Source organism: Varanus komodoensis, unplaced genomic scaffold, assembly GCF_004798865.1.
Source record: "Varanus komodoensis strain SLA01 unplaced genomic scaffold, ASM479886v1 scaffold77, whole genome shotgun sequence".
Taxonomy (NCBI): domain Eukaryota; kingdom Metazoa; phylum Chordata; class Lepidosauria; order Squamata; family Varanidae; genus Varanus; species Varanus komodoensis.
In genome coordinates this window covers 718,221-737,821 of record NW_025336442.1, presented here as the reverse complement: position 1 = coordinate 737,821, position 19,601 = coordinate 718,221, and the positions used below count along the sequence as shown (strand labels likewise).

Sequence of the window (19,601 nt, the reverse complement as noted above, 5' to 3'; positions counted from 1 at the left end):
TAAGCAGCGCAAAATATCAAGGACCTTTGGGAGAAGGATGATCATATGCGCTCATAGTAAAGAGAACTGACAGCAAAGAAGATGTGTGTTGTATGAAAAATAATAACCAAACAGAACCAAGCATCAGCACAAAGATTTAAAATGTACTATCAGATTTAACATAGAAACCCGGGCGGGGGGGGGGGGGGGGGACAAAAGCCAACAAAACACCTAAAATCCCTGGGCAAATTTTTGTTTGAGAGAAGTGTGGATAAGAATATTGTGGGGGTTACAACTTTCCCACACACCCACCCCAACTCCACCTCCCTTTTTTCTGTTCAAGTTGGCTCAAGACTTGACTCAAAAATTTCTTGCAAAGACTTGAGACTCGGCTTGGACTCAGAAGTGAAGACTTGAGTCGAGACTTGGAGCAAAGGGCTTGAACATTATTATTATTATTATTAATAATAATAATAATAATAATAATAATAATAGAACATTTCTATGCCGCCCCTTGCCAAAGCCTCGGGGCGGCTTACAACATAATAAAATACAATACAATACAAAAATAACAATATAACATTAAAATTAAAATTAATAATATATATATATATATATAAACGATATAAAAGAAGTTATAAAAGAAAAGTTATAAAAGAAAAGTTAAAAGAAAAGAAAAGAAAAGAAAAGAAAAGAAAAGAAAAGAAAAGAAAGGAAGAGAAGTCGCCCTGGCCAGATAAATAAGTAAATATTGTTAACAATTAAAATGACGTTTAAATAAAAAGGTCTTCACCTGGCGCCGAAAAACAAATAACGACGGCGCCAGGCGGACCTCTCTGGGGAGCACATTCCATAGATTGGGCGCCACCGCAGAGAAAGCCCTCCTCCGAGTACCCACCCTCCTAACTTCTTTCACGGAGGGTTCCCAGAGAAGGGCCTTTCCCGCAGATCTCAAGGGGCGGTTGGGCATATATGGACGTAAGTGCTCCTTCATGTCACTGGCAGCCACCCGCTCCACCCCTCTTGGACCGCTGAGGGTGAACTTTGCCTCCAGACTGGTCATGGACTATGCACGCTTTATGCGAATTGCTGCCTGCACCCTCCATGGCTTCCGTGAGGCGCAGCAAGTGGCCTTCCCTGTGGGGCAACCCTCTGCAATGCAGCCTGAGGGTTTGGGCACGTGTGCCAGGGAGTGCTGATTGGAGGGCGAGGAGCATGTCTTGGATGGGGTGGGGGTAGAGCTGAGTGCCCCAGAGGCCTCAAAAGCATTTCATGTGCAGCTTCAAACAGCCTGCTCTGCCTTCCACCAGCACTTGATCCCCTGCTGGGAGCCTGGGAGGCTGAAGACACCCCGACCTTTGCAGCTGCATTTCACAGAGAGGGGCAGCAGGGAAACCCCCTCCCAGAATGGCTAGTGCAGGCCTTGAGGCTGAGGCGAAGGAAGGCAAGCCAGCGGCTGCGTGGGCTCCCTCTGTCCTGCTGACGGCGGCCCCGAGAGGAGAGGCATCCGAGGGGCACCCATTCCCCACTGGAGGAGCTGGGGGCTGCCTGGCCTCGGATGCAGCCCAGAAGCCTAAGGGAGCTTGTCCCTGGGGCTCGCTTGCATGCAACTCCTGTGGGAGCTCAGAAACACCTCCGTCCCCCGCGCCAGCCACAGACGCGGCATTGCTCTTCGGTCTTCTTGCCAGGACGATGGCACCACCGGAAGCTCACCCTGTCTCCTTTGATCCCCATGTCGCCTTTGAATCCGGGGAAGCCATCCTCGCCCTGCACACAGAGGAACGGAGAGGAGACCACTGTGAGGAAGAGGACACCGGAGCAGTGCAGGCACCCTTGCGGCACACGCAGTAGGCCTTCCGCCCATTCGGATGGACAGCTCCCTCTCGGGGGTGCTTGGCCACCTGGCCTGTCCCCTTAATGTGCCCCCCACCCTGACATACTTCTGGGGAACTGCGGGCTCCCTGGGCCCCGCTTTCAATCTCACGGCTCCCAGGCAGTGCCTTCCCAGGAGGCTCCTGCTGGGAGGGAGGAGGAGGGCTGCTGGCTGGTCTCCAGAAGAACCAAATCGGGAGGGGTGGGCTGGGGACGTGGGCCATGCCGAGGCCCCGAGACGGGAGAAGCAGAGATGCTCATCGCAAGGCCAGGCCCCTCGGGTGGGTGGGCAGGCAGTCCTTGGGGATAACCTTGACGTGCAACTGGCCGGGGGGCACTTGGAGCAGGGGAGTCTCTCATGCACAGGCGTGGCGGGCACAGCTCTTGACCTCATGACACGTCGGCAGAGAGGAGGCATGCTTGTTTTCAGAAGGCCCCTCCTGAAGGGATGGGGGTCAGAAATGCCCATAAGGAGAGTTGCTGGAGGTGAATCCTGAATGGTGTTCAAGGAACTGCTCTGCATTCTCAGAGGTTCATTCCGGGCACTCGTGTGCCTGGAAAACACATTGGTCAATAAAGACTGTTTGCAGGAAGGGTCTGTGGCTCTGAAGGTGAGTAGGGAGGGACCCCAGTGAGGAACCCCGGCTCACGGCAGTTTCCGCCCCCCACCTTCCGCCCAGAGGCAGGACAGGTTGTGCTCCAGCAAGCCAGGGAGCCCAGAGGACAGAAGCAAAGGGAGTTCCCATAGCAACTGGAGTCTCCCTCAGGCCCAAGAACCCAGATGAGGCGATGCAGCTAATTCTGGCTGGGGGAAATACAACAGTCCCCCCCCCCCCGCAAAGCAACTGCTAGGTAATCAGGTTTGGTTCAACTGGAGGAAACATTAAACCTTTGGTCTGGGCATAATTTACATCAGATCAATTTCCACGGAGGACACCTTGTTGGACCCACCCCAAACCTCCCCACAAATTCAGTCAATGCCCAGGGTGCTTTCCTTCCTCTATGCCAGTGGCTGAGACTGTCATCTTGGCTGATGCAAACGCTGGGAACTCGCCCGTGCTCACAGCAAATTATTTTCACCAAGGTCATTTCGCACCAGCCTTTGCAGAGAGAACTCGGGGACGGTGCTACGATTTCTTCCAGTCGGCAAAGGTTTAACTGTAGTGTTCCGATCAATAGCGTATCGAGTCCTAAAGCAACCCTGTCAGGTGTTAAAGCATAGCTGCAGTAGCCAAAAAGCAACACTGGGGGCTCGCAGGGGGCCCCAGAAGCGGGATCCTGGCTTATAATTGTCAGCTTTTCTGGTGATGGACTGCAGGGTGCAAACAAATGGAGGCAAGGGAGATTTAAGGCTGCAACAAGGCCAGAATATTACACAGCCTCCACTCCTCCTTCGGGAGTGCATAACCACATACCTGAAAAAATACAGAAAGCCTGTGTGTCAAAATACTCTTTAAACACAGCGTTTTAATAGCTGCTCTGGTTGCTGCCTCTGGCAGTTTAGCCATCCAGCATGATGCATTCCCTGGGCAGCTCCTAAGCTTGGTTTACAAAAGGTGTAAATCAAAAAGATCTATTTATGTAATTGGGATTCCACAGCTCTGTTCTGCTCAGAGTGTGACCGCAAATTTCCTCGGCAAACGCACGAGTAAAACAGAAGGGAGCAGAATATGCTGGCCTGGAATGTCCAAGGAGGTGCCCACGGTGCCCCCTCAGCCTTCCTGCCCCTCTGGAATTGCCTGCATTTCTCAACAGGGGGAGGGAGATGCTGGCGGTCTTGAAGGGCTTGCCCTCCAGGACCACCCTGCCTCTGGGTTCCCAAAAGCCATTTTGTGCTTCTGAGCTCACCTTGGACTCTGGTTCTGGGACAAGCAACTTAGTTTAGGGCTGCCTGTACTTGCGCTGGCAGCCATTTATGGACGGGTTAGTCCTCCGAAGAAGGGCGCATGTGGATGCGCTGCACACGGTGTTGATCCTTCCAGCAGGCGGATGCGTGTGCCTTCACTGGACAAAGCCCTGCCTCCGCTCCGGGTGGAGCAGCTGATGCAGCTCACGAAGACAAGAAAGGAAGATCCGTGCGTGCAGCACAGGCCCAGGCCGCTCTTCCCTTCACACTGCCTTCAAGAGCGGTCGCATCGCCTCTGGATTCAGAAGCGGGGGATTCACTGCTGAGTTGCCAAGACCAGACCAGGCTGGAATGGGTGGGGTGGACCCCATCCTTCCTTTGTCTGAGCACCTGGGCATCAGGTGGAGAGGGTGGGCCCTCTGACGATCCGAGTGGCTGGCCCCGGAGCCGCATGCCTGCCCTGGGGACAGCCGCTCCTTCAGTCTGGAAGGGAGGAGGCAGTTCTGTCTGGATCGCCTCTGCCTCTGCAAGCTGCATTTCCCTGACAGGCAATATTTTACCGTGGCTTGTCCCTTCTGTTACTGTTGCCTGCAATATTCCTCTTTCGTATCACAAGGCCAGCTGGCCTAGCTGGTGCACGTTAATAAAGCAAAGCCTTCTCGCTGGAATGCCTCTGCCCCGTGTGGCTCACGACAGAAGCCCTGTCCTGGGATGGACAGGGAGCAACAAGGGGCAGCCCCAAACTGTGCCAGACCCCCCAGACCCCGCCTTGGGCCACAGCACCATCAAGAGACACACTGCAATGGACTCACCTTCTCTCCTTTCGTTCCCTTCAGGCCACGGACACCATCTGCGCCCTGAGTGGGAAAACGGCAGCAACAAGAGAACAGACGTTAGGACGAGGGATGCATGGAAGGGTTCGCCGCGTTCACCAAGCAGCGGACAAGGACGCAGCTGGAATCTCCCTTCTTTTGGACGAGCAGCACAGGATTGTGGGTGGTGGTCCTGAAGACCCTCCCCCCGCACACGCCCAGTTGACTCCGGAGCCAAATACGGCTCAAGCCAGACCGTGTGTCACAGTGCCCACTTTCCAAGGGAGCCGCACTGCGCACAGCTTCTCCAAGGAAGGAGCGTTCATTCAAAGCAGGTGCACGGTTCAGGGGAAGCCACAGCCACATTTTGTGCAAATTTCTCTGCCTTAGAAACAGAAAAATGCGCAATCTCTGCCCTCTCTAACTCAGAGGCCTGCATGCTGGGGCCGCCCATTTTGGAACAGGCCAGTGCTGGTGCCAGGGGCTGAGCTGGGTGAGGTGCTGATGGTGACGGCGCCCTTGCGCCTTCTTTGCACCTTCCGGACAAATCCTTAGGTAAGCTTGGGATACAGAATTCTGGCCACTGATGCGTCCGGGTCAGTGGGCTCCTCCTGCCTGAACACCGGGGCGGGGGGCTGAAGTCAGACAGCAGTGCATCCACCCTGAGTTTCATCTGCTCTTTGCACAACATGGTCCCCAGATCGCCTCCACTGGGTCTGGAACCACCAGCCATGGCTGCTAAATTCTGGACCCAAGAATGGACCCAGTCATGGTGCCATTCTGATGTCAATTCTCACATGCACTTGTCAGTGGAGTTTGACTCCAGTGTGCAAAGGTTCAATCAGAAGTGTGTTGAAGTGGGAAAAGATCGCACGGCTCTCCGCATGCTCCAGTGAGTGTGGCTGGCTGAGGAATGCTGGGACTTGATGGCCTCCTCCTGAGCTGGAGCCTGGAATAAATCCACCCAAGGTGCCGGTCAGTGGCCACACAGGACACCTCTGTGGCGGTGCCGGCCCTTTGACATGCTGTCCTCAGAGCTGCGCTGGCGGCAGGGACGGGGAAGGGCTCCTGCTGCCTGCAGAGGCCTGGCCTCGTTACCCCCTGGGCGCTGCCTGAGCACTGCACGCTGGACTTGAATGCTGTGGCTTGTGAGTGTTTGGGAGCTTGATTTGGATTGATTGTGAAGTGCATTTTGCTACATTTCCTTGCAAAATCCTTCAAGAGATCTCACAGTCTATAAATATGTAATTTTCTTAATAAAACTCATGTGATAGCATGGTAAACCCCTTTGGGGAAGAAAAAGATATCCAGCATATATCCATTCAAAACACATGGGAACCCTTTTTAGTATATTTGATTCAGATAAAATTGGTTAAAAGCACACACCAGCAAGCATGATGTACTTGCATGATCTATACCATCAGCAGCTGAAAATCTCTTGACATCAGCTTGATTTTCCTTTCCTTTCCTCTCCTCTCCTCTCCTCTCCTCTCCTCTCCTCTCCTTTCCTTTTGGAAATTATATTGGGCATATGCATTGGGCATGATTTATTTTATGCCTTTCTTGTTCCTGTTCAGTTTGAATGCATTATTGCTTCTTCTCCTTTTCACTTCCTTCTGCTGTTTTGTTGTACTAACCAATAATTCAATGATAGAGAAGATAGTAATGAAGGTTTAGTTTGGGACACAGTGAAGGAAGTTGCAAGGGGAATAAGTATTAAGGAGGCATATAATTTAAAACTCCTTCATGGATCACTGCCTTGTTGTGGCGAAGGGGCTTGTGTAGTGCAATGAAGCTCTGAGCTGTGCCGTGCAGGGCCACCCAAGACAGACAGGTCACAGCAGAGAGCTCTGACAAAACGTGATCCCCTGGAGAAGGAAATGGCAACCCACTGCAGTATCTTTGCCATGAAAACCCCATGGACACTATCAACAGGCAAAGAGATAGGACGCCGGAAGGTGAGCCCCTCAGGTCGGAAGGTGTCCAATGTGCTACTGGGGAAGCGCAGAGGGCTAGTACTGGTAGCGCCAGAAAGAATGAAGCAACTGGTCAAAGCTGAAAGGACACTCAGTTGCGGATGAATCTGGTGGTGAAAGGAAAGTCTGATGCTGTAAAGATCTATACTCCATAGGAACCTGGAATGTAAGATCTGTGAATCAAGGCAAGCCGGACGTGGTCAAACATGAGATGACAAGACTGAACTTTGACATCTTAGGAATCAGTGAACTGAAATGGACAGGAATGGGTGAATTTAATTCGGATGACCATCAGGTATACCACTGCGGACAAGAATCCCTCAGAAGAAATGGAGTAGCCTTCATAGTCAGTAAAAGAGTAGGAAATGCAGGACTGGGATACAATCTCCAAAATGACAGAATGATCTCAGTTTGAATCCAAGGCAAACCATTCAACTTCATAATAGTCCAAGCCTATGCCCCAACCACTGGTGCTGAAGAGGCTGAAGTTGATCAATGCTATGAAGGCTTACAACACCTTCTAGAATTAACACCAAAAATGATGTCCTTATCATCATGAGGGATTGGAATGCTAAAGGAGGAAGCCAAAAGAGAACCAGAATAAGAGGCAAGTTTGGCCTTGGAATACAAAAAGAAGCAGGGCACAGGTTGGTAGGATTTTGTCAAGAGAATACGATGGTCATAGCAAACACTCTTTTCCAACAACCCAAGAGACAACTCAACACATGGACATCACCAGATGGTCAACACAGAAATCAGATTGACTATGTGCTCTGCAGCCAAAGATGGAGAAGCTCTATACAGTCAGTAAAACCTAGACCAGGAGCTGACTGTGGCTCAGATCATGAGCTTCTTGTTGCAAAATTTAGGCTTAAATTGAAGAAAGAAGGAAAAGCACTAGGCCACTCAGGTATGACCTAAATCATATCCCTGATGAATGTACAGTAGAGGTGACAAATAGATTTAAGGAATTAGATCTGAGAGACAGAGTACCTGAAGAACTATGAATGGAGCTTCACAACATTGTACAAGAGGAAGCAACTAAAACCATCCCAAAGAAAAAGAAATGCAGGAAAGCAAAATGACTGTATGAGGAAGCTAGGATCTAGGGATGGCTTCTCCCAAAGACAGAGCTGCCTGACTCCCTGAAGGCGCCAGCTGTCGGACACGCCTGGGCATGGCGGCCGGCTTGAGCTGCCGCTGCAGAAAGCCACGCCTGCACGGCAATGTCAAATCACAGGAACAGCCCTGCGAGGGGGGCTAGGCTGAGCCAGAGCGGCCCAGAGCTTCCTCGCCGAGTGGGGCCCAGCACTCCCAGGGCTCCCTGCACCGGCTGCCCGGTGTTGTCCTTCCCACGCAGCCAGTATCCTCAGGTGGCAACCGGGGAGAGAAGAGCATGTGCCAAGGGCCTCCCCGACACTAGTGCCACGGAAAGGTCTGTGATGAATAAGCAGGCATCCCCGCAGCTCAGCCGGTGCCGCTGCGACAGAAGCGCGCACTGCCATGCCTTGCTGCTGACCAGGGGGATGCGCGGGGCAGCCCCTCCTTGCAGGCCGCACAGCCCACTTTCAGCGCTGCTTCGGGGCTTCACCCGCAAGGACATCATTCATGGAGCACTTCGGCACAACCCACTTGTCAAGGGCGGCAGCAAATGGAAGGAGGCGAGCACAAAGCCCTGGGAGGCAGGAAAGGAATTCTAATTAAATGTGGAAGCCTGAAAGGATGCACCGTGCCGGCTCAGCGGAGAAGGGGGCGTTCGCTTCCTCAGTTCTCCTGTGCAGCGAGTGCTGGGCGCATGCACAACGCAAACAAACACAGATAGGGGAATGCCAGTGAGCCCCTGCCCCCAGTGCAATTTTCTGTGCAGGCTGAAAATATTCCCTTTTCCCCCTCTGCGTAAGCAAAAGATCCATCCCCATTAAGGATATATGTATATACATAAATGGAAACAAAATGTATGTTGAATCCAATTTCATTTTCAAGTCTTTTACATCAGGGCTGATGGACAAAAAGTGGATGGAATTGTACTCAGCCTAAAACACCCATTGCAAACTTGTGGAGCGGACTACGACGGCCATCATTCTCCACCGACTGGCCAATGGCAGTGGTGGCCTGCTGCTAGATTTCAAGGTCGTGGGGTGCAGAGGACAGGCAGAACGCTGGGAGCCTGCACATGACGAGCTTGTGCAACAAATAAGTCACTCACGGAGCTCGTTGCAATAAGATGTGGCTGCTTGCTAAGATGGCTCTCAAAACCGCGAGGAGCTGCACGGAGCAAAGGCCTAAGCACAGCCCTCAGGCGTAGGAGCTCAATGAATACCCTACCCTGCAAATATGGAGGAAGCGCTATTGCCTCCATATGCATCCCCAAAGCATCTTCTGGCTACCCTGTGGAGCAGATAACTGGGCCGATGGACCTCTGCCCGGCCCCACACGAGTCCCCTAAGCCTCAGACGGGGCCTGTGTCACATGGGGAGGCTGGCCCTTTCCTGCCAAGGGCCACACCAACTGCTGGGGGCCGCAGGAGGGCAGCCCTCGGGGCTGGAGCCGGGAGTTGCTGGCTCTCCCTGCATCCTTTTCTGCCACCCCTTCTCTCTTTACCCCTCTTCCTTCCATGCAATCAGCTGCCAGGGGAGGGGCAGATTCCTCTGGCCCAACATCTCAGCTGCTCCCACACAGAGGGCTGCATCAAAGATCCAAGGGCCACCTGCAGCTGGCCGCTGCCCCAGCAAGCACTGCAGAAAGCACAGCCCGCAGAACAGAGGAAGCACAGTCATCCCCTGCGGCCCATTTCGGCGTCTTGGGGCCCTCCTTTTGCACAAGGGCAGCAGGAGCTCTCCGAGTCACATGCAGCTTCGGGCTGCCCCTGCCCCTGGGGGTGGCTGAGCTTTCCCTTAGCACCTCTCCAGACTGCATGTCACAGTTGTTTGTGGGTCCTTCAGACAACATCACAAGCCCCCCGTTTCATCTCTGCTTTCAAACTGCATTTCCAGGGGCTTCTTGCAAAGCGGGAAAATGCAGTGTTGTGGAGGAAGCACAAGAAAACTTTTCTTCCACAATCTGAATGGTGCCTCTTGGCTATACCACAGCGCCCCCTGGAGGTGATACCATGGGATTGCAGGCAAGGAAATGCGCTGCACAACTGAAAGAAGATGAGGCAACAACAGCCTCATACAAAAAGCTGCTTGAGATTTTTATTCCCAGTTTAAAACTGGGAAGCTGGCATGCTGCAAGATAAAGCGCTGACCTTCAGCAACGTTTTATTTCAGGTGCTGGTTTTGTGTTTTGGAGCGAAGATGCCTGAGCTCTTGGGCAACTTCCTTTCTTTGTACTGTGCCTTCTGGGAAACTGGGGCTTTTCTGACTGGCCCTGACCAGCATGGCAGCCATTTGCAACTGCCAAGCCCTGTTCTCCGGCAGCCATTTTGGGAGTGATGCATGGCCTGAGGTCTAATTTTCAAATGTGCCCACCGGCCCTCAAAACCAGGGAGCTCTGTGGGGCAGGCCAGATCAGGACGGCTTCTTCCCTTTGATTCTGGCGGAAGGGAGGGCGTGTCCCTGCCATGCTCTCTGGGCAGGAGGTTCTCATTTTCTTACCTTTACCCCGCGTGGACCAGGATATCCAATTGGGCCCTGAGGACCGACGGGGCCCTGTTAACAAGAGGAAATGTTTAGTTTTTTAAACGTCAGCGTTGGCCAAGTGTCTTTCCTGTGCTCACTCATGTGTTTTACACAGAAACACACTCTTCCCCCCCCCCCTCGGCCTTATTCTTCCATGTCCATCCCTCGTAAGGGATGTGAGTGCTTTGTTCAGATCCCCCTCCTCAAGAGGGGAAAAACTGCGCCCGCATGCTGCAGCAGGCTCGCAGCCAAGGCAGTGCCCCAGGGTGCTGGGGGAGGGGGGTGGATTGGGCCCATGGCCTGAGGCTTAACACCTCTCAGAGCTAACCCTATGAAAGCCACTGACAGCTGCTTCACACCAGGCTGACCCATAGGTCCATCCAGCGGTGGTCCGCACCGTTCCTACCCTGAGGTCTTTCTTGTGAGGACTGGCCTTCTTCCTCATCTGACCCAGAGAGCCGTGCCTCCTCTTGTTTCTGCTGGGTAATGCAGGCATCGATCCCTTGGACCCCAGCCCTAAACCCTCCCCACTAATTAGGAGAGCACATCCCAGCATGCCCAAGGGCTCCCATGTGCATGATACATACCTGACTTCCCTTCTCACCAGGAGGCCCTTCTTTGCCTGGGTGGCCCTGTCGTTAAGGGTGATGAAAGAGAAGCCCATTAACCAGTGAGAAACAGAGAAACAGAGCAAGGCAGAAGGGGTCTCCTGGGCCATCTAGTCTGACCTCCGACTCCAGCCAGCTCTGTTCATGCAATCCTCAACATGTGATAGCCCAATTTTTCCTTGAACACCCTCACCAATGAGGCCTCCACCACCTCCCCTGGAAGCCCATTCCATATCCTAGGGGTCCTAACTGTCAGGAAGAACTTCCTGACATCCAACCTGAAACCCGGTTCCTTGAGCTTTGCCCCACTGGAATGCGCTCTGTCCTCCACGGCAGGGAAGAGCAGGTCAGAGCCCTCTTCCACATGACATCCCCTCACATACCTATAAGTTGCTAAAAGATGCCCCCGGAGTTTCCTCTTCTCCAGGCTGTTCCCTCAATCTCTCCTCAGATGTCACCCCTCCCAATCCAGCTACCATCCTTGTGACCCTGCGCTGAACTGATTCCAACCTTGCTCTGTCCCTCTCATAATGTGAGCCCAGAACTGTATGCAGTACTCCAGTTGTGGGGACACCAGAGCCGTGTAGAGTGGTATCAATGCCTCCCTAGATCCGGAAGCCATGCTTGTAGCTATACACCCGAGGGTGGCCTTCGCCTTCTCAGTCACTGCCCCACGTTGCTGGCTCATGTTTAACCTGCTATTGACAAGTACCCCGAGATCCCTTTCTCAGCTGCTGCTCTCCAGCCACTTGTCCCCCATCCTGTACCTGTGGCACCTATGCCCGTCTCCCAAGCATACGATCATGCACTTCTCCACATTGAATGCCATCCTGTTGTTCCCCACCCACTTCCACAGTCTGTTCAGATCCTTCTGGATCTGGATCACCTGCTCCTCCGTTCTGGTCACCACCCCCACTTTGGTATTGTCTGCAAATTTGGCCAGCAGACTGCCCAATGATCTCCAGATCATTGATGCAGAGGCTGAACAGAATTGGGCCCAGAATTGGGCCCCGGGGACTCTGCTCGTCACCAGCTGCCATCCTGATGACTCCCCACCGATAGCCACCCTCTGCTTGTGGTCTGTCAGCCATGCCCTGACCAAGCCATCTTCTCCACTATCTGAGCAAGCTTGCCCAGTCCTCAGCACCGTGGCTGCAGCGTTGCCCTGCCCTTTTGGGAGGCCTCGGTTGCTGCAAAGTGGGGGCAGGGAGACATGGCCTCCATATTCAAGCAACGTCCAAATGCTCTCCAGGATGCTAACCTGGGACTTTCAGGCATTCAGGGGCCACTGCTAGGCAGGTTTAGACAAGACACGTGGAGAATGCAGAACGCTGTGGGCTGCCCGCTGGTTTTCCATCACCAGGGCTGGACCCGGAACGGCCCTTCCCATGATGGCGAGGCTCCCCCTGCAGGAGTGCACCATTCCCGCCTCCAGAAGGCCAGCAAAAGCTGGATCTCTGCCGTGCCCACATCTCAATGGGTCAGAGTCCAATAAAAATGGTTGTGTTATTCTCTAGAACAGTTTTCTGCTTCACTGTCCACTAAAGCCAGGCCTTGGTATGGACAGACAAATAGGTCAGCTTGGGTTTCTCTCTATCTGTCCCTTTTCTAAATTCCAGTTCAGTTTATCCTGAACATATGAGAATTTTGACAATTTGACATTTGCTTGTACAAACTTAGAGAATTGTTTTAAAACATTTGTATGCAATTCAAATGCATTTGCCTGCATTTCCTCCTAATGAAGCACTCCGGATGCGATTCTGCCAACAATGTGCTCTCTTTTGCAAGCAATGCACATGTAGCATAACTTACATTAAGCTACACATAGGTATGTGCATTTTCCTTTAATATACACATTTTTGTCCATGTTTTTGGTATTTGGATTAAGTCAAGGACTCTACTGCAAATTTCACAGGTTGATTTGACATGAAATGCTGCCTTCCAGTTCCAAGGACCACTGTCTACATGTGAGGTTTGGGTGGACCATGGGGCCAGTTCTGCTGGTTAAGGAATGGAAGTTGAATTCTGGCCCAACTCACTCAACGGCTGGTAAGGCAGAAGGACAAGCGGGCGACAGCGGACCTGCATCCTGCCTGCCTCACACAGGCCACGCTGGCCTGAGCCTGGGAGCCCACCCTCCCAGAAAGGAAGCCCGCCGTTCTTCCAAAGAAAGCTTACCGGAGGACCGTCTGCCCCAGGCATGCCAGGAAGGCCCGGTTTCCCCAGCGGACCCTGAGAGAGAAAAACAAGGTCGCACTCGAGTCCTCTTGGCAAGTCATGCCCGCCTTCGGAGAGGGACAGCAGAGCCTGGCCCTCTGCTGACTTCGGATCGCTTGATTGAGCGAGCCCTCCGGAGCAGGCGCCAGGCTGTTGGACTGGGCTGCACACACGGGGCCCACCTGGCCGAGAAAAGCCGTGCCCCGACGTGGCCCGGGGAAGGTCTGCCCACGCCGCCCCACAGTGGCAGGGGCACAGGGGCTGACCTGTCCCCCTGCCTTTGGGCCTCCCTGGCTTCAGTGCGCCATGTTAGAGGGGAGTTGGCCACCAGGCGACCAGGGGTGCTGTGGTCTGCCGCAGGCACACGGGCATGATTTCATTAACCCATCAGCGTGTCTTGGAAACAGGATGGCCATGGGGGTGGGGGGATCCCCAGGGCTGCGCTTCGGGGGTCCAGGCTTGGCTTTCTTGCTATCATGGCTCTGAGAGGCGGGCAGGTGGACATCCTCTTTCATCACCAGGGGAGGCTGGGCTTGGTTGCCCTGCTCACCGCGTCCAGCACATCTTCCCTGGGGCCCCGAGCCTGCCACTGAGTCAGCCCCAGAGGCCACGGCCACTGCGAAGTCCCTGGGCCACATGCTAAAGCACGCAAGCCTCTGTGTGCCTCTGCGCATACTTGTGCCGTGAGGGGAAGGGAAGGAAGCCCCGCTCGGGTCCCCCGTGGTTCCTGCAAGACACTGAGGACGCATGCAGACCGTTTGTGGCCAGCATCGGCCAGGCCTGGCACGGGCCACCTGCCGCTTCTCCAGCCACAGCAGGGGGTGGGGGAATGGCGTTCTGCATGCAGATGGGGGCAGCAGAGCACCCCCCCCCCCGCACGACACACATCCTAGCCAGCCCCGCTATGTCGGCATACCTTTTCTCCTGGGGGACCGATCGGACCTTGAGGACCTGGAAGCCCCTGGGGATGAAAAAGAGGCGGGTGGGAAAGCTGTCCAAGGCAGCCAGCGGCGGCTGCCCACAGGACCATGCGCACAACTCCCCGCGTGGCCTGCAGAGGCCAAGGACTGCGCCTGCGTGCGAGGCGTGTGCGCCACTGCTGAGCCCCAGAGCTCCCGGGGGACGCAGGAGCTGCCTCAGCCATGCTGAACCGCTGCTCCGCTTCCAGCAGCTGCGGCTCTCTCAGGGTGCCAGCAGGCCTTCTTGCAGCCCCGCCTGGAGAAGCCGGGGTCGATGCAGGGCACTTCTGGAGTTAAAGCAGGGGCCTAGCCCTAAGCCGCGGGGGCTGGCCGTGCCCACCGGGGGCTGCCATCGCCGAGTTGCAGCCCATCTGGCTGCCCGCAGGGCTCCAGGAGTGGCGGACTGACCCGCACCCTCCCTGTGCCAGCCCAGATCAAACGGGGCCCCCGGACACACGCCGCAGAAGCGCGAACACAGAGCTCGGGCCTGGGCTGCAGTTCGCGAGTCTCCAGCCCTGAGGGGGCTGACATCCACACCCCACATGGGCGGCAGGGACTCCGGGAGTTATCATTCTTACTCCTTTGCCTTTCTTCCTCTCGCAAGGAACCCCAAGCAGCTCCCAGGGTTCTCCTCCCCACTTGATCTTCAGCACAACAACCCTGGAAGCGGGCTAGGCAGAGGAGAGCTCCATGGCAGAGTGGAGAATTGAGCCCCCGGGTCCCGGTGCTGTGCTCTGAACCACAGGCACACTGCCAGGCAAGGGCCAGAGAGACCCATGGGCAGAAAGACTGGCCGGTGCCCAGAGGCGTGCCTGCTGGCACCCACGGCTGCCATACCAGAGGCCAGCCTGAATTGAGTAAGCCGCATTCGGCAGACAGAAGCAGCTTTGCTCAGCCCTCACGATCAGCCTGTTCACAGAAAGTGCAGAGAGGCTTCCGCTTCACCTCCCTCACAAAGTACCATCTCACCTGAGCACCTGGATTTCCTTGTTGGCCTGGTGGCCCAGGTTCACCTTGGGGACCCTTGAAAGGAAAACAACAGGTAAAAACAGAGGAGGGGCAGATCTGCTAATTGCAAGCTTAGTCTCATCGGGTATTTTAAGGGCATGCTTGTGCCAGTCCATTTCTACATCAGCTGGCTATTTTTAAAATCAATGCAAAATTGTATGCATTTTTCATAATGGATGCATTTTTGAATGTACATTTTTTTGACATGTTAGGTAAAGGTAAAGGTTTCCCCTTGACGTTAAGTCCAGTCATGCCTGACTCCAGGGGGCGGTGCTCATCTCCGTTTCCTGGCCAAGGGAGCCAGCGTTTGTCCGCAGATGGTCTCCATGGTCATGTGGCCAGCATGACTAAACACCGAAACTCCCTATCTTTTGGGGTTTGCATTCTTTCTTAGCGGTAATTCATTATCAACTGGAAGATTATCCAGAGGCTGCTCTTTCTGGTTTATGCTATGCTTGCTGCAGCAGATGGAACATAATCCTGACCCAGTGGCATTCCCCTTAAAAGGGCCGCACACAATACAGGATGCGAAGGATCAGTTCTTGGCGCTGAGCACCGGTGGTGTGTGTGGGGAGCTGCAGCTGGGCCACCGACGGTGACTGCGAGCCATGGCCGGAATGATCGCACACAGGACAGGGGTGCAACCACAAGTTACGAAACCAACTCGAGGCCACAGCAGATTCTGGTCTTTGTTTTTTCCCTGCTTCCGCAGAAAAGCACTTCTGTACGTATGTATTTACTTACTTACTTAAAGCTTTTGTAAGCCGTCCTTTATATAAATATCTCAGGATGGTTTGCAGCAACATTAAAGCACGTTTGTGCCTACGTACATCGTATTAAAGCACATGTATACATATTTCTGAATATTTTTCAGAAGGATGCACTCGTCAGCTTTTGGCTCTTGCCTCTTGGCAGAGCAGCAGAGGCTGGGAGAGTGTGCTGAGGGCGGCCAGGGGACGGGCGGAGGCAAGGCAGGGGCTGGGCAGAGGGCGGGGGGCAGAAGCAGTGGGGAGGGAGGGGGCGGGGCCAGGGAGGCCAGGAGGAAGCGGAGGGGCGGGGCCACTGGCCTGGGAGGCTTATAAGGTGCCGTCCCTTGCCTGCGCCCCGGGTGGCCTGCGCTGCCCAGGGACTCCCTTCCCTGGGGGCAGGTATTTTATTTTATTTTATTTTATTTTATTTTATTTTATCCTTGTTTGTGTGTGCGCGGGGGGGGGGGGGTTGCCTGGGAGAACTGGGCGCGTGAACAGTAGTGCAGGACAGACAAGGTGGGGGACCAAGGTAGGGTCTCTAAGGGGTTTATTTATTTAATTTATTTATCTAGAAAATGTGTAGGCTGTCCATCACTGTCGTCTCCGGATGGCTTACAACGTTCCCAATGGCAGGCCAGGGGATGGCCTTGGCGGGAGTCATGGGTGTTGCTGCGACATGTTCGCCCTTCTCCCCCAGGAGAGGCAGGGCTACACTCGCCCTCGGTGCAATCGGGTATCCCCCCTGGAGGAGGAGGTGAGGTGTCCCAGGGCCGGGAGAGATCTCCAGGCCCCCTGGGAGCAGCCCCACTCCAGACAGAGGATTGAGCGAGGGGCCACGGGAGGAACAGCCGGGGGGACACGGAGGCATGTCACCCACAGGAGGGGGAGGCCAGCACGGCCTCCTCCTCCTGGCGCCGATTGGGAGCTGGGAAACAGGTTCTCTCCGCTTGGGGAGGCTGGGGCTGATGAGGTGTTGGGGGAGCAGCAGGACCCCCAGCCTGGGACCACTAGCGGCAAGGGGGCCGCTGCAGGAGAGGCGAGGGCCAGGGCACGGCCGCCGGTGATTGTCGTCGGGGTCCCCTGCTGAGGGGCACTGAGGCGGCGGTGTGCTGCCCTGACCTTGAGGCGAGGGAGGTCTGCTGCCTGCCGGGCGCACGCATCCGGCATGCGAAGGACAGAGTGGAGCGTCTTGTTCGCTCCGGGGGTCACCCGCCGCTCCTGGTGATCCATGTGGGCACAAATGACGTGGCCAGGCAGGGTGTGGGCGGGATCACCAGGGACTTCGAGGCCTTGGGAAGAAACTCGGGGAGCTAAAGGCCCAAGAGGCCTTCTCATCCATCTTACCGGTCCAGGGATTTGGGCCATGGAGAAGAGGAGACTCGGAGGGGATCTGTTGGCGACATACAGGTATGTGAGTGGATGTCACACAGAGGTGGGTAGAGACCTGTTCTCCCCTGCAGAGGAAGGCAGAACGCGCTCCAACGGAGCCAACCTCAGGGAGCCAAGGTTCAACTTGGATGCCAGGAAGCACTTCCTGACAGTCGGGACCCCGAGGGTGTGGAATGGGCTTCCATGGGCGGTGGCTGAGGCCCCATCGGTGAAGGTGTTCAAAGACAGGCTGGACACGCACATGGTGGGCATGTCGTGAGGGGAGCCAGCTTGTGCCAGGGGTCAGACTAGGTGTCCTGGGAGGACCCTTCTGACATGTTCTATTTCTATCTTTCTATGTTTCATGAACATTTTTGAAATGAATACATGGTATTGAATAAATTAGAGATTTTGGGGGGGGGGTATGATTTGCAAGCTCAGAACTGTATTATGTTGAGTTTCTGAGTCACTATTCAAAGTGCTTCAGTCCTGATCAAAATTGCCCTTAAACCAAGTTTACATGCACCTCTATAATTCAGCAGGTTCCTATTAAATTCAAACAGAACAGATTTCTCTCCCACCTGTATAAATTAATCCCACTTTCCCAGTCATGTCCGTGTTGCACAGCACAGGTTCATTTTTGGAAAAGGCATTCTTGCACATTTGTGTGCAATGACACGGCACCTGGAGGAAGCTCTTCCTCCCCGCTTTCTTGCTCCCGAAGTGGAGAAAGATACACACACAAAAGCAATCTCATGCATGGAGGTCTATGGAGGATCCACAATGAGATACAGAGGCTCTGGGTGAGGCTGTTCTGATGACTGAGGACTACCCAAGCTTGTTGCTTGCTCTTTCCCATTAAAGGGAAGTGAATTGCAACACCAGTGAAAAGTCCATTTCAAATTAAACATGAATTAACTTTAGGGACAAAACATCCAGCAGCTCTGAAATGAAAGCAGCCTGAAAAAGCAGTGAATAAACTGGATTTCAGTGTGCAAAGTTACAGTGGTTACACAAGTAAAGCCCGCCCAGATTGGCTCTGCAGGTAAAGCACCCACCACGCCCACTCACCACATTTCCCTTGGGGCCCGGTTGGCCATCCATGCCAGCAATGCCCTAGACAGGAAGTTACAAAACATGCATGAGCAAACTGAGACGTGACCTGCTTATTCTTTAAAAACAGAGGACAGAGCAAGAGTATGTCTTGGCAATTATATGCAAAGTTGAGAACTTTGGTTTGAAACACATTCTTCATTCATCTAAACTTGCTAGGAAGCAGGCTGCAAAGGAGACACAAGCATTTTATTAAACCCACAGATTTTCATTTATGTTCCACAGATTGTCAGGCATCTCTTGGTCTATTGTCTTGCTCATTGATGCAATTGGATTTTTTGAAAACCAGTCTATTTTTCTGCTTCTGCAGTAGTACAAGTTCATACTCGTAGTATTGCACATTAGCAAAAGTGAAAAATTGCACAAATTCCCCAAAGTCAAAAATTGGTTCACAAATCCAGGAAATCTGCCTGAATCAGAAAAGGTGGCTCCACCACAGAATGCAAACACATGTGCATCTGCCGCGCCCTGTGAGCTCCTGGAGCTCTCCCGGGTCTTAAACCTCTTTATATATGGCTTTGCTTTCTCAGCTTTACCTAAGGAAGCCGGGGAATTACAGCTTGGCTGACTGTGCAGGAGTCATCCGGCTCGCTGCTCCCAATGCACGTGCCGTGTGGAGGTGCTCGAGTGAGCAAGGCACATAAGCTAGAAGCAAGCAGAGGTTGCGATGAAGTCAGCACGCTACTCACCGGAGGTCCTGGTGGCCCTGGGGGGCCTTTGGGTCCCAGCAAACCACGGGGTCCCTGTCAGAGGAAGTAAAGACGGTTTGATTATACTCATCCTCGCAGCCGTGTTCCCAGCGACCCATGGGCAGAAGCTCATTGCACCTGGTCCGGGAGATCGCACTAAGCCACCCAGACGTGACTGCCGCCGCCGCCTCCTCCATTAATTTGTGCAGGTCCCTTCTGAAGTCACCCAAACTGGTGGTCGCCACAACATCCCATGGAAGTGAATGCCACGGCATAACTGTGGCGCATCCTGCTCTGCTCCTGCAGACGTGCCGGCAGAAACCTCAGGCTGGCCCAGAGTGCCTTGGGGCGAGCTGTGAGCTCCCCTCTGCACAGATGCAGCGCTTGCGGCCGCCAAGCCCCTCCTCCCGCCCTGCACCCAATGCCCCTTGCAAAGCCATGGCAGGGGCCCAGTTCTGTGGCCATCGAGACCTGGGCCACAACGGTCAATGCATGCGTGTCCGGCGGCGGCCATGCGCGGTTCACCTGCTCTCTCAGCCACTGAGGACACCCTGGCTGCAGGGGCCGCATGGGATCAGAAGCTAAGACAGAGAAAGCAGTGCAGCCGGCCACGGGCAGGGGGGCGGGCTGTGCTGGCAGGAGGACACAGCCCCTTAATGGCACCCTTCAAACGGGCTTCATGCCACAGGGAGGCCTTGGCCCAGCTCGCCCAGGGCTCGGCTGCGGGCTCCCCAGCATTTCCAGCAGGGGTTCCCACAGCCCTACCTGGAGATTCTGCCAAGCGT

General features: G+C 54.3%; 1 protein-coding gene across 1 annotated transcript in view; it reads right to left on the bottom strand.

Moving 5' to 3' along the window:
- COL5A1 (collagen type V alpha 1 chain) overlaps nt 1-19,601 on the bottom strand; it is a 145,725-nt gene that overhangs the window by 41,563 nt on the left and 84,561 nt on the right. The window contains exons 21-29 of the mRNA XM_044453179.1: nt 18,817-18,870; nt 18,086-18,130; nt 14,859-14,912; nt 13,847-13,891; nt 12,892-12,945; nt 10,693-10,737; nt 10,082-10,135; nt 4,510-4,554; nt 1,693-1,746 (exon numbers count right to left, since the gene is read on the bottom strand). Coding sequence (XP_044309114.1) covers nt 1,693-1,746; nt 4,510-4,554; nt 10,082-10,135; nt 10,693-10,737; nt 12,892-12,945; nt 13,847-13,891; nt 14,859-14,912; nt 18,086-18,130; nt 18,817-18,870 — 450 coding nt within the window. The remainder of the gene's footprint in view (nt 1-1,692; nt 1,747-4,509; nt 4,555-10,081; nt 10,136-10,692; nt 10,738-12,891; nt 12,946-13,846; nt 13,892-14,858; nt 14,913-18,085; nt 18,131-18,816; nt 18,871-19,601) is intronic.